Here is a 15,617-nt window from a genome sequence, read left to right as displayed (position 1 = left end):
TCACACCTTTCTAAATTCCCTCCTGCACACACACATACACACACACACACACACACACACACGAGACAAACTAGCTTAAGCCATTTCTCTTCAGGTTGGAAGCCTAAGATCTGAACTACAGACCAAAAATCTAGAGCTGAAAATCCACCCTTGAGAGGAAACTGAGAATTGGGGAGGTTAAGAGACATATTGGAAGTAAAATCACAGGTGAAATTCCAATCCAGAGTTCTACTATGCCAGAATCACTGTTCTTTCTACCTCACCATCGTCCACCCTCAGTAAGTTGTTGCAGGAAGGTAAGAGAGAAGATTTTAATCATTTTAATTTGCTACAGCAACAGGTCAAATTCCCAAACTGCTCTTAGAATAAATCTAAAACTAGATAATAAGTTTAAGAAGACTGATGGATCTTAGAAACAAGACCCCATTTTGCATTTAGACAACATTTACCTTCTTCCATTAGAGCAACAGCCTGATGTAGGAGATGAACTTCCTAGACTGGGAATCAACAAGACCTAGGTTCCCATCAGGTCTCTGACACTGGCTACCTGTGTAACTCTGGGCATGTCACTTAAACTCTGTGAACATCAGTTTCCTCATCTGTAAAATGAAGAGGTTGGATTAGATGCACCCCTAGCAACTCTAAATGTCCCTAGGGCATGACTAAGCTGGTAAAGGTAAATGCTAAGAGGCCTGCTGAAGAAAACAAGGAAAGGTGTGTAAGAGTCAACTCCTTTGTCTGTTGTTACCTCTGCACTTGTCCAGGTATGATTGATCAGTGTCTGGCCCACCAGGCACCTGTGAAACCCTCTGCCAGTCACCACTATCTTCTGAACTTTGAATCATGCCACAGATATTTTCCAGTTCAAAATCACACGAATCCAAAAAAGTTAAAGAAGAAGCTACAGAGAGAAAAAAATCATTGAATTCCTTAGTCAGGAGGTAACCTATTTTTAATTCAATGAATAACTGAACTGGGTAATAAGGAAGGCATTGATGGGGAGAAGGAGGCCGGCAATCTTGGGCAATGAGTTGAGTGCCCTGAAGAGCTCTGATTAATGCCATCTCACAGAGCCAAAATAGAAGGGAACTCAGCACCTTGATAAAGCTGCCCTAACTTGGAAATGTTCTTAAGGGATGTGTTGAGTCAATGCCTACTTCTTTCTGTCTTCCTCAAATGACTGAACTGGCTGAGCAATAGTCCAGCTTCTTCCATCTCTCTTCCTTAGGAATTCATTCATTTCATTGTCCTCCAGGTACTGTCTGAAAACAGTTTTCCATATGTCAAATACACCTATTCCTGGCTCTGTAGCAGTCCTTCCAAAACCTGTCTGGTAGAGAAATCCTGATGCCAAACTGACATTTCCAAGGGCAAATATAAATCCATACCCCACAATGGATCAGCTATGTTTCCAATCAGGAAGATCTGTTTAGAAGAAGAACGCCATTAAGTCTTCCTTGTAGCCACATAGTGTTTGAAGGAGTCAGTGCAATCTAGTGGCTAGAGCCCTAGTTTGAAAATCAGGCCCTATTTATGACATATAAGGTTTGTGTTCATCAGTCAGTAAGTCAACTAGCACTTATTGCTATAAAGCACTTTTCTATATGCCAGACACTGTGGTAGGCACTAGGGACATAAAGAAAGTGGGGGGAAAATATTTCCTGATCTCAAGTCCAAGGGAGTTATTTCAGGCAAGTCATTCAGTGCCCTAAGGCACCACTCTAAGATCATATATTATAAAATAGGCATCGAGCTACGTTGGTAGGGAAAGTTTTCTCACTAGGAAGGAGCCAATTAAATCTCATTCCAATAATCATGACTGACAGTTATGTGATGATTTATAGTTAACACGGCCTTCCTCAAAATGAATCTTTAAGGAGATTGGTAAAAATAGTACTTCTGTTATATAGCGGAGGAAACTGGGGCAATTGACTTGGCCCAACATGACAAGGCTAATGCATGCAGAGTCATAACTTTGTTCTTGGTTTTCTAACCTTACACCAACGGCCCCCCAACTGCCTCCCTAAAACACTATGTTGCAATGATGCAGATTTCATTCTAAATGTTCTTCCCTCGGTTTTCATTATGACTAAATTTTTCCTAATTGCAGGAAATAGTAGTTTGAAATTTTTCCCCTCAGAGCAGGTGGAAATAGCCATGGATCCCAAGAGGCCAGGATACTTACAGCAGTTATAGAGTCGACTCAATTTCTCAATGTCATAATCACTGAGATCCAATCGTTGTCCAATTGCATCAAGGAACTTAGGCATTTTTGTTATAATTGTGGGTTCTGTTCCCCTTCGGAAGGCATTTTTGCCATAGTGCATCAAAGATGTGTAGTCATAGGGAACACCCAAGGAGTCTGATTCCGTTTCATTAGAAATATCGAAATGATTCAGATAAACTGAAATAAAAATAAAATAAATGATATAAAAATATGAATATTAAATTGTAAAGCTTAATGTTTATTAACCTTGGGTTATCTTATATCAAAATGAAGGCAACTGGGAATAATATTTTCTTACAAAGTTCTATTTTTTGCATATATTTTCAACCATCAGTATGAGGTGTTCTCAATGAAGAAACTCTTCCCACCAGTGTAGATGAGCAACTTACACTTAACTAATGGACTTAGAGAATTGCTTGGGGGCCTTGAGAGGTTCAATGACTTGTGCTTGGTCATAAAGCTAGTACATGTCAGAGGCAGATCTGGAATGTAGGACTTCCTGACTCACAGGCCCACACTCTACACACTGTCATGTTACATGGTACTATAGGGCATGACATTTCAAAAGTGTGTAGTATGGGCACATATTTCATATGCAATACAACATAAAGGTATTTGATAAACTACAATCATTTCATTACCATGGTTAAGCTTTGAGTAGAATTTATCAAGCCCAAGAGCTGCCTTTTGCCTTTCCTTGTTTCCCCAAAACTTGGCACAGTGTTGACACACAGTAGGTGCTTAATAAATGGTTGTGATTGACTGAATGTTGTGCAGAGTAACAGGAGTTGTAAGGGGGTGATGAGAGTGATGCCAGAAAAGAAAAAAGTAAAAAGAAAAGAAAGAAAAGAAAATTGATTAAACACTTTTAAAAATATGCAGAAGAGAGTAGGAAAAAAATAAGAAAGAACAGATAAGAAGGGCAACGTTTTTATGGGGTTAAATAAGAGATAAGGAAGAGGAGGAGGAGAAGAATATAGGATAGAGAGAAATGCACAGTTAGTACTCATATCTGTGAATGTGAATGGGATAGATTGATCCATAAAACGGAAGCAAATAGCACAATGGATTAGAAACCTGAATCCAAAAGTAGGTTTTTTACAATAAATATACTTGAAACAGAAAGACACATACAAAGTTAAAATAAGGGGTTGTAACAGAATTTATTATGCTTCAGCTGAAGCAAAAAAAGGCAAGTTACCACTCATGATTTCAGACTAAATAAAAGCAAAAAAAGAGACCAGATTAAAAGAGATAATCAAGGAAACTACATTTCACTAAAAGATACTATAGACAATGAAGTAATATAAATAATAAACATGTATGCACCAAATGGTATAGCATCCAAGCTCTTAAAGGAGAAGTTAAGAGTTATGGGTCAGTTAATCATAGGATGGCAAAAATATGCTAGTGGGAAACCTCAGCTTTCCCCTCTTAGAGCTAGTAAATCAGAGTGAATTTAAATAGTAATTGTTTCTCTTTTGGCCAGAAACCCTGAGGGTCTTCCCCTCCAGGTCTGATTTATTCATTTATTTATTGGGGTGGGGGATTGGTATTAAAAGGGCAATCCCTTGGCTCACTTTTTTAAACAATCCTAATGACTAAATGGGCACTTCCCTCAGTTTAAGCGAGAACTTGGAAAGACCTTAGCTTAAAAGGGCCAAGTTCTCCCACTGAATCCAAGGCCATCTACAGTTGTCCTGACCTATGTCTGGCCACTATAACCAGATGGCTCCAGAGGAGAAAGTGAGGCTGGTGACTGCACAGGCTTTCATCATTCATAACCAATTCACTTGCAAGCATTATCTTCCCAATGTCATGGTCTCCCTTGAGAACAAAGGACAAACCATACAAATAAGAAACAAGTTAAGGAGATGGATAGAATTTTAGAAAAGATATATATATGATGGACCTCTGAATAAAGCTGAGTGGCATTAAAAAGGAGGCACACAATATATGCAAGTAAATGACCAAAGATCCAAGTTTTGGGGTCCAGAATTCACTATCTGACAAAAACTTCCAGGAAAACTGGAAAGCAGTCTGGTAGAAATCAGGCAGAGAAAAACATCTTACTCCATACACATATAAAAGGTCAAAACTGACCCATGATTTAAACATAAAGAGGGATATCACAAGCAAAGGAGGAGAGAGTAGGAAAAATTAACTGTCAGATCTAAGAATAAAGGAAATGAGGGAAGAGTTTAATGCAGCACAAGAGATAGAGCAGATCCTGAGAGGTAAAATGGATCATTGCAATTGTAAGCTAACAGATTTTGGCAAAACAAAAACAATGTACCCAAAATTAGAATGAAATTACAAAAAAAAAAAAACACAAAATTTTACAGCAAGCTTCTAAGATAAAGGTCTTATTTCTCAAATATGTGGTGAATTGAGATAAATTTATAGAATTAACAGTCATTCCCCAATTGATAAATAATCAAAGATATGAATAGGTTTTTTTCAGAAGGGGATATCAAAATTATCAATACTAATATTTAAAATGCTTTAAATCACTAAAAATTAGAGAAATGCACATCAAAATAACTCTGAGGTACTGCTTCATAGCAATCAGATACATTAACATAATAGAAAAGAAAAATGACAGATGCTGAAGGAAATGTGGAAAAAATACGTACATCAATGTACTGTTGGAATTGTGAACTGGTCCAAATATTCTGAAGAACAATTTGGATCTAAGCTGAAAAGGCTATAAAACTGTATATATCTTTTGATCCCAACATGCCACTACTAGGTTTATATCCCAAAGAGATCAAGAAAAGGGATAGAACCTTTATGTACAAAAATACCTATAGCAGCATTTTTTGTAGTGGCAAAAAAAAAAAATTTGGATATATGATGAAATACTACTCTATTGCAAGAAATTATAAAAAAGGTGGTTTAAAAAGAAAAACCTCTGGGAAGACATATAAACTAATGCATTATAAAGTGCGCAGAATCAGGAGATTGCTGTATAAAATAACAGCTATGTTCTAATGATAATTAACTCCAAAAGACTCATTTGTTCTGATTAATACAATGATTCACAACTCCAAAAGACTCACAATGAAAAATAGTATCCCATCTCCAGAGAGGGAGAAAATAAACTCTGATTGGTAATTGAAGTAGACTTTTTTTCAACTTATTTCACTTGATTTTTTTTGCAACTTGGATAAAATAGAAATATGTTTTACATGATATCACATGTATAACGGGCATCCTACCACTTGTCCTCTTAATTGGTGGGGGGGGAGCTGAAGGGAGAGATTTAAAACTCAAAATAAAAACAAATGTTAATAAACTAAAATGATAAAACAAAAAAGAGAAAAACACATCATACCCATTAAAAAGGGTGGAAGAATTGCCTAGCTTAAAAGCCACTGAGTCTCCCAGAACTTGCAGTCCATTGGCATAAAGCCAACAAGACACACCACATCACAAAGAAGCACTGAAGTAAGACTTTAGTAGAGTAAAAATATATTTAAAATTATCTACATTTAAAGATGAATCAGGTTGTTCAGTCACTTAAATTCTCTACAAAGTGGTTTGATAAAAATCTAATGTGAAGTTTTGTATTAATTTCTTAACTAGATTCTAAATATTTATATGAGGATGTCATGACATTCATAACTTATGTAATATCCACATCAAGTGGGGAAACAAGGGAGGGAGAATCCCACGTCACCAGCCTCCAGCTTAAAGTATGCCTTCACTTGAGTGTATTCTTTAGAGTGCTGGCCCTTGTTGTCTGTCATCCCGGAAAACAGTTCCCACTGCTAGCTGACCAAGAAAGATAAGAACACTGCCACACACTGTAGTCACATGAAATTATTTATTTAGTTGATTATTTATATTATATGTAATATAATTACATTATATATAATATTTACACTTTAATATAGTATACTATAGTAAATATCATACCGAGATGCTAGCTATATATGAAAGGCAGCATCATTAATGGAAAGTGCCATAATTAGTTTCAAAATCTGACTTTACCATTGGTTAGTTGGCTATGTGATACTGAACAAATCTATTAAACACTTTGAGATTCAATTTCTGCATCTCTCTGCACAGCTGCCAAAAAATATTTGTTCTGAACTTCCACTGTCTTAATAATTTTCAATTTTTCTCTCTCCAGTGGCTACTTCCTTGCTACCTACAAATACTTGTATGCTTCACCCTCACTTGGTGCAATCATCCTCACTATATCTGACATCACTCCTATATCTCTCTTTTTTGTAATTAAATTCTTTTTCTACTTCCTTTCCTCTCACTTTCTTCTTAAATCTCTGCAATCTGACTTTTGACTTCATCATCAATCTAAAACTACTCTTTCCAAAGTTAATTGACAGATTAATCTTAATAACCAAATCCAATGGCTTTTTTCCCCTCAATTCTTATCCTTCTTAACTTCTTTAAAGTTTTTGATGCTGTTAAACATCTTCTCCTCCTTGATACTCTTTCCTCTTTGAGATTTCATGATGCTACTCTCTCTTGGTTCTCCTCCTGGCTGTCTGACTGATCCTTCTTGGTCTAAATTGCTGAAATTTTGTGCAAACAATGACCATCAATTGTGAGTGTGTCCCACATCTGGTCTTGACCTTCTCTTCTTCCTCTGTGTTATCTAGCTAGGTAATCTCATCATCCCACAGGGGTTCAGTAATCATCTCTACACGGATGATTCTCATATCTATTTATCTAGCTTCCAATTACATCAGGATCAAATATAAAATGATTGCTTGACTTTTAAAGTTCTTAACAACCTGTCCCCTTACATTTATGTCTGCTTATGCTTTAGTCCACACATAACCCCAGTTTCTTGATGATCTAGTTACAATGGTCTTCTTGCTGTTCCTTATACATGACCCTCCATCTCCTGCCTCTGTGTCTTTTCGCTGTCTCTCCCTCAAACCTGAAATGCGCACCCTTCTTATGTCAGTCTTCTGGACTATCACTAGCCTTTCCCCCTTGCTAATGCCTTCTCTCTAAGAGTATCTTCCATTTACACTGAATATACCTTTTATGTAAATAGTTGTTTGGATATTGTCTCCTTAGAATGTGAACTCTGTGAAGACAGGTGCCATTTTTAAATTTTCTTTGTTTTGCTAATGTTTGGTACAAAATATGTGTTTAATAAAACTTGTTTACCCACTAATGATTGAAAGGAGACAAGCTCCCTCCTGTTTCTAGTTTCCAACTCTCTTATACAAAAAGGAAAACAAGCAAGGAAATTGTACCTGGCAAAATTCTGTCTCTCATTATTGTGATATAGTCATCTCGATCTGGACGGGACTGTTCATGCCAGAATCCCAGGGCATGTAGGAGCTCATGTTGAACTGAACCTATTTTGTCACAGTAGGTTCCTATAGAAAGTGACTGCTTGCCAGCTTGGATATTTCCTACTGAAGAAAAGCACCTAAAAACAAGGCATAAAGTGGTAAGATAACTGACACTAGAACCAGATCTCAAAGCTTCAATTCAACCATGACTTTCAAATTACTCCTCCCAAAAAATCTTTTACCAGGTACAAGCTCTAACAAATAACAGAAATGATCAATTCTAGCTTTACCTCATCTCCCTGCTCCTACTCCTCAGTACTGAAGGGACTGACAAACGGTAAAGTTGGTGAAAGGAAGAAAGGTAGAAAGAAACAAACAGAAACAATGAAGAGTCCCAATAATCCACGATCTCAATTATTAACAGCAAAATAATTGAAAGGTGGAGAAGAAAAAAAGAGGAGGAAACTCAATTAGTGAAAGAAAGTTTTCTGAATGTAACTACTCATGGCAGAATAAGACTGTACCACAGTTGGGTACCTATGGAAAATGTCTTTTTGTCAATGTCTATTTCTTACTAAAGAATAGCACCAAAAAACAAGGCACAAATAGGTCAATGACTGACATTGTGATATTAGTTGATAACTGACATTAAATTTAAAGCCTGCACCACTTCTGTAAATGATGTTGAGAAACATGATTATTTCGCATGGCTAAATAATAACTGTTCATCCTCAAATAGGAGTTCACAGATGCATTAGCAACATGACCAGAGATGGACCAGAGATAATTATAACCATTAAGGGAGAAAGAGCAGAGTTCCCATAAGAAAGTCCAAGAGTGGTAAAAAGTCTATAGTAGAGATCTGGGAAGTAAATTCCAGCAATAAGTGTGGGACTTGTAGCATTCTGACTGGGTCAAGCAAGTGCCCAGGTGCCAAAATTTCTAGTAATATGCCCTGAGATACCAAAGAAGACCATGAAGATCCAGGGCTCTGAACTCCAAAGATGAATAAAAGCCTAAAATCTACTATCTGCAATGTGTGTGTGAGTGTGTGTGTGTGTGTGTGTGTGTGTGTGTGTTAGTATAGATACACTACCTGGATTTGGAAGTCAGGACAGGTGAAACTGATTGATAACTAGCAGGGTGGACTATCCCAACTGAAAACAGAGCAGGAAGTAGAATATGGTCCTGGCCTCAACCCTGGCCAGTTCAGAAGCTAATGCTAGTAAATGAGTAAATAGAAGAAGATACAGACTACTAAAAAGTATTATAGAAGCAGGGATACCCCCAAATCCACACTACAAGAAGTAACTCCATAAGAGCAGCAAGCAGCAAGTCAAAGGAAAAGTGTGTTTTCCACAATAACCACATGAATACCTAAAAGAAATGAAGAGATCAAAGATGAAATGAAAGTTCCAAAAGAATGAACTTGAAGAATAAATACCCAAAAAGAGAAAGTAGTAAACTATGCACATAAAGACTCCTTAAAAACTAGAATACATGAGTCATATCAGTGTTTCCAGGAAATAGCAAGAAGTAATAGAGCAAAATCAAAAGATGATGAAAAATAGAAAGAAAACAAATTTCTTGCAAAAAAAAAAAAAAAGACTGATGTGGAAAAAAGATCCAGGAGGATAATTTTTAAAGTCTGGACTCTATCTTTCAAGAAATCATAAATGAAAATTGCCCAGTAGGAGGCAATTAGGTAGTACAGTAGATAGAGCACTGATCCTGCAGATAGAATACTGAACCTGACTTCAAATCTGGCATCAGACACTTTATACTTACTAGCTGTGTGACCCGGAGCAAATCATTTAACCTCAATTGCCTCACCAAAAAAAAAAAGGAAGAAATAAAACTGCCCAGTTTACCTATTGACAAATAAATGTAGACTAGGTTCAGAAAAGACATAATTTTGGTTGTTTGTTTGTTTTTGACATAGACATATTATGAACTTGTTTTGATTAACTGTTTATTTGTTGGAAGGGTTGGTTTCCTTTTTCTCTTTTCAATGGGTAAGGGGAGGAAAGGAGAAGGATCATTAACAATAATTATGCCAAGGAGAAAAAAGGAAAAAGAGAATGACCATTGAAACATTCTTAAAAGTGCAGAGACATATACAGAAGGAAGTGTAAACAGGTAAGTTTTGGATATAAGGTATTGAATTAATATATACTTTTCAGAAAAGTAGGCAACATGAAGGATAAATTAATAGTTTCATATAAATCCTATTTTTATGTTCTACTTTATATACTGAAATGCTCAATTTGTTGGGGGTTTCTTTTGGTAAGTTCAGAATACCAGGCTACAAATAGAGGTGAAACCAAGATGGTGAAGAGAAATCAGGAAGCTGACTGAGATGTCCCCAGCTTCCCTTGGAAACAATCTTAAATCAAGCCCCTAAAAGAATTCTGGAGTGACAGAATTCACAAAAAGACAGAGTGAAACAATTTTCCAGCCCAAGATAACTTAGAAGGACTTCAGGAAAGGTCTGCCTCACTTGGGTAAAAGAGGGGAGTGGAGCCCAGCACAGGTGGTATCTAGGTAAACCAGGAAGAGGTTCTTAAGCACAGCAGAGATCAGCCCCTGAGGCCCTGTGGTCCTGCGGTCCTAGCTCAGCACGTCAGTAGTACAGCACACCAGCTTTGAGGTCTCGAACCCCAATGCAACAGGCAAACTGCCAGCTCCACAAACCCGGGGCACAACAGGTACCACTATGCCAGACCACTGTAGCACTGTGGGCAAGCTGCCAGCCCCAGAGGCCCCGGGACAGAAAGTCAGTGACTGGCCCCCAATGAAAGAAGTTTGGGGCACTGCTCCCTGTACCCCAGGAACAGAGCTCAACTGGAAAACCAAAGAGAGCCCTGACCATAGGAAACTACTATGGTGACAGAGAAGATCTAAAAACAAACTCAGAAAAGGACAACAGTGTCAAAATGACTACATGTAAAGCCTTAAAAGGAAATAGGAATTGGCTTCAAGCCCAAAAACCCACTCGGAAGAACTCAAAAATGATTTAAAAACTCAACTAAGAGAGAGGCAAAAGAAAAATTGGTAAAAGAAATGCATGTAAATTATGAAAAAAAGAGTCAACGACTTGGATAAGAAAGAACAAAAATTGACAGAAGAAAACAATTTCTTAAAAATAGTATTGGTCAAATGGGGGGGAGGGAGATCTACTAAAGGAAACTGCTCCTTTAAAAGTAGAATTGGGGTGTTCTCTTGCAGGGGGGTTACTCATTTGCAAGAATGTAAAATAAAATAAGAGCTTTCCTGGCTTCAATGAGTTGTTCTTTCTAGAGAGCAAGCACATTTCTCACAATTTGCATGCTCATCTGGGATACAAGCATCCAGGAAGGAAATGGCCACTGTAGAGAAAGGGAGGCACCCCATCAATTTCAACAGTCTAAACACTGCAGGCTAGCATTTCCCCTCTTCAGACTGCTTATGTCCTGAGATTATTTTTGGAACCACTGTGAATCCAGGAATGTGGGTAAAATAGTGGGTATATATTCATGGCAACCAGGCAACCCTGTGTGCAGGTCAAGTTTCATTCCTAGGTTTGTTGTGTTCTTGTATCAATCTTAAATCAGTACTTTCAAAGAAACATTAGCACAACTGCAAATATCCCTGGAGTTTTTCTATTAACTCCTCTCATCCCAGACCAAATTAGGAAGAGTTTTACCTTCCCCCAACTAGCAAAAGGAAGGAGGGGAAAGAGGCAACAGCTACAGTGAGAGCCCCACTGGTAATGTCTCTAGGCCTTACCATTCATCCATGACAGCATGAGGTGAGAAACCAGCTGGCCTCCAAACTTGGAAGAGTGAACACAAGAAAGAAAATTTCTACAAGAAGATGCTCAGAAAATGCTCTGCTAGAGATGGCTGGAATAGCACCCAGACCAGAAAACTTCATCATATGATGTTCTCCTCAATCCGCCAGTCAGCTGTATGAAAGGAGACTTCTGAATCTTAAACGGACAATTTATTGCTCACCTTTTTCTTTTGGGTTGCTGTATCTGTACTTATTAAAGGGACTGCCCCCTTTGATTTCTCGATGTGTCAATCAACCTCTCCCTTTTCTCCCCTTCCCATAGTTGTTATACTTACTTAAAGGGGAGATGGATGAAGGGAAGAATTCATACGAGAAAGAGAGTAAGGAAGTATTAACTAGATGTAAGAAAGATGTGGAAACAGAATTTGAATAAAAGAAAAGAGGAGGAAATGTGAGAAACAGAAGGAGTTCTGTTTCCATAGGATTAACACTACGTACTCCCATATTTGCAGGAAAGATAACTGGATGTAACTAGTTCCAATCAGAGCTGTAACTTGGTAGAACCAAGTCTATGACTGGGTAGAAGGTCACAAGATTGTACACATGCTTAATGAACTGTTTAATATTTACCCACATATCCCCAGGGTGAAGCAAACTAATTTGAATACACATTCAATGCATGACAAGGGAGGGGGAACACATCTAGGAGAAAAATATGGAATAAGTGATTCAGGAAACTGTGTTCAGCCAATGGGGCACACTCATTCGCAACAATGTAAAACAAAATAAGAGCTTTCCTGGCTTCAACAATAATTGTTATTCTTTCTAGAGCAAACATGTTTCTCACAATACTGAGATAAAGTAATATGGACAAGATAGATTTACAAATATCTAAATAAATACTCAAATTAGTTTTTTTTAGCACTTGCAAAACCACAATAATAAAATAGAAGTAGAATTGGTCAAATGGAAAAGGAAGTACAAAAGCTAACTGAAGAAAATAATTCCTCAAAATTTTGAATTGGACAAGTGGAAGCTAATGACTCTATGAAACAGCAAGAATCAGTAAAACAGAATAAAAAGAATGAAAAAATAGAAGAAAATGTAAAAGATCTCATTGGAAAAACAACTAACCTAGAAAATAAATCCAGGAGAGATAATTTGAGAATTATTGGATTACCTGAAAGTCATGATCAAAAAAAGAACTTGAACAGATCTTTCAAGAAATTATCTATTCAAGAAATTATCAAGGAAAGCTAACCTGATATCACAGAACCAGATGATAAAATAGTCATTGAAAGAATCCACTGACCACTTCCTGAAAGAGAACCCAAAATGAAGACTCTAAAGAATATTGTAGCCAAATTCCAGAACTATGAGGTCAAGAAAATACTACAAGCAACCCAGAAAGAAACAATTCAAATATTAAGAAGTCACAGTCAGAATTACACAGGACTTAGCAGCTTCTACATTAAAGGATCAGAGGAGTTGTAATATGAAGTTCCAAAAGGCAAAACAGCTTGTATTACAACCAAGAATCAACTACCCAGAAAAAATTGAGCATTATTTTCTGGGGGACAAAAGATAGCCATTCAATGAAATAGAGGATTGTAAAGTTTTCCTGATGAAAAGATTAGAGCTGAACAGAAAATCTGATCTGAAGACTCAAGAGAAGCATAAAAAGGTAACCAAGAAAGAAAAAAAAGCTATTTAATAAGGTTAAACTGTTTATATCCCAACTTGGGAAGATGACACTTGTAACTCTTAAGAACTGTATATTAGGGCAGTTACAAGGAATATACTTACACAGAGGGTGTGGGTATAAGTTGACCGATGTTATGATTACAAAAATTTATTAAGGGGTGAAAAAAGGATTGTACTGGGAGAAGAAAAAGGGAGGAGGAAGAATGGGGTAAATTATATCACATGAAGAGACATAAAAGACCTATTGCAGTAGAGGGAAAGAAAGGAGGGGTGAGCACTGTTTGAACATTACTCTTATTGAATTCATCTCCAAAAAAAGAATAACATATACATACACTCAGTTGGGTAAAGAAATCTATCTTACCCGATAGGGAAGTAGGAGAGGAAGGAGAAAAGAAAGGGGGGAGTGATATAAGGGAGGTCAGATTGAGGGAGGTGGTGGTTAGAAGCAAAACGCTAGTGAGGAGGGACAGGGTGAAAGGAGGGAGGGGAGAGAGAGAGAGACAGAGAGACAGAGAGAGACAGAGAGACAGAGAGAGACAGAGAGACAGAGAGAGACAGAGAGAGAGAGAGACAGAGAGAGAGATAGAGAGAGAGACAGAGAGAGTATAAAAAAGGGAAAATAGGATGGAGGGAAATACAGAGTAATCATAACTATGAACGTGAATGGAATGAACTGTCCCATAAAACATAAATAGATAGCAGAGTGAATTAAGAACCATAATCCTACAATATGTTGTTTACAAGAAACAGATTTGAAGCAGAGACACACAGAATAAAAGTAAAAGACTGGAGCAAAATATATTGCATTTCAGCTGAGGCAAAACAAAATCAGAGATAGTAATCCTGCTCTCAGACAAAGTAAAAGCAAAAAATAGATCTAATTAAAAGAGCTAAAAAAGGAAACTCCATCTTGCTAAAAAAAAAGAAAAAGGCACCACAGACAATGAAGTAATATCATTACTAAACATATATACACAGCATGGTATAGCATCCAGATTCTTAGAGGACAAGTTAAGTGAGTTACAGAATGAAATAGTGAAACTATACTAGTGGGGGATCTCAACCTTTCCGTCTCAGGACTAGATTAAAATCTAACTACAGAATAAACAAGAAAGAAGTTGAGGAGGTATATAGAATTTTAGAAGAGTTAGATACAATAGACTCCTGGAGAAAACTGAGTGGGGATAGAAAGGAATACACCCTTTTCTCAGTGGTACATGGCATCTTTCTAAAACTGACCATGTATTAGCACATAAAAATCTCATATCCAAATGCAAAAAAATAGAAATATTAAGTGCATCCTTTTCAGGTAATGATGCAATAAAAATTACATTTAATGAAGGGCCATGGAAGGATAGATTAAAAATTAATTGCAAACTAAATAATCTCATCCTAAAGAATGAGTGAGTCAAACAGTAAGTCATAGAAACAGTCAATAATTTCACCAAAAAGAATGACAATAATGACACAACATACCAAAATTTATGGAATGCAGCCAAAGCAATACTTAGGGAAAATATTATATCTCTAAATGCAGCAAAAAGGCAGATCAATGAACTGGGCACACAATTTTAAAAACTAGAAAAAGAACAAATTAAAATTCCTAATTAAACATCAAATTAGAAATTCTGAAAATCAAAGGAGAGATTAATATAATTTAAAGTAAGAAAACTACTGAGCTAATAAATAAAAATAAGAGCTATTTTTTTAAAGAAACCAATAAAATAGCTAATCTTTGGCTAATTTGATTAAAGAAAGATGAAAACCAGATTACCAGTATCAAAAATTAAAAGGGTGAATTCACCACCAATAAAGGGGTAAATAAAGCTAGGAGCTATTTTGTCCAACTGTATGCCGATAAATCTGACAATCTAAGTGAAATGGATGAATATTTACAAAAATATAAATTGCCTAGATTAACAGAAGAGAAAATAGAATATGTTAATAATTCCATTCTAGAAAAAGAAATTGAATATGCCAACAATGAACTTCCTAAGAAAAATTCCCTGAGCAGATGGATTTACAAGTGAACTCCACCAAACCTTTAAAGAACTATTAATTCTAATACTATATAAACTATTTTTAAAAATAGATGAAAGAATCCTACCAAATTCCTTTGACGTAAATATGTTGTTGATGCCTAAAACAGAGAAAGAAAATTATAGACCAATTTCCCTAATGAATACTGATGAAAAAAATTAAATAAAGAACTAGCAAAGAGATCATAGCTATTTATCACCAGGATAATAAACTATGATCAGGTGGGAGTTATACCAAGAATGCAGGGCTGGTGAGTATTAGGAAACCTATCAGCATGATTGACCATATCAATAACAAAACCAATAGAAATCACATGATTGTCTCCATTGTTGCAGGAAAAGCTTTTTATAAAATACAGCACTCATTCCTCTTAAAAACACTAGAAAGCATAGGATAAATGGAACTTCTCTGAAAATTATAAGCAGTTCCTAGTTAAACCATCAGCAAGTATTATCTGTAATGGGGATAAGCTAGAAGCCTTCCCAATAAGATCAGGGGAGAAGCAATGACGTCCATTATCCCCACTATTATACAATATTGTACTGGAAAGGTTAGCATTAGCTATAACAGAAGAAAAAGAAATGGAAGAA

General features: G+C 36.5%; 1 protein-coding gene across 8 annotated transcripts in view; it reads right to left on the bottom strand.

Moving 5' to 3' along the window:
• Positions 1–15,617, bottom strand: part of LOC140501185 (meprin A subunit beta-like) — a 50,928-nt gene that overhangs the window by 18,996 nt on the left and 16,315 nt on the right. For 7 of the 8 annotated variants that reach the window (XM_072604497.1, XM_072604494.1, XM_072604490.1 and 4 more), the window contains 4 exons: positions 15,095–15,127; positions 7,465–7,643; positions 2,186–2,404; positions 749–901 (listed from right to left, as the gene is read on the bottom strand). In XM_072604497.1, coding sequence (XP_072460598.1) covers positions 749–901; positions 2,186–2,404; positions 7,465–7,643; positions 15,095–15,127 — 584 coding nt within the window. The remainder of the gene's footprint in view (positions 1–748; positions 902–2,185; positions 2,405–7,464; positions 7,644–15,094; positions 15,128–15,617) is intronic. The other variant, XM_072604491.1, reaches the window with a different exon arrangement.

This window comes from Notamacropus eugenii, chromosome 4 (genome assembly GCF_028372415.1).
Source record: "Notamacropus eugenii isolate mMacEug1 chromosome 4, mMacEug1.pri_v2, whole genome shotgun sequence".
Lineage (NCBI taxonomy): Eukaryota > Metazoa > Chordata > Mammalia > Diprotodontia > Macropodidae > Notamacropus > Notamacropus eugenii.
Note: the sequence above shows the minus strand (reverse complement) of the source record. Positions and strands in the feature narration are given on the sequence as shown.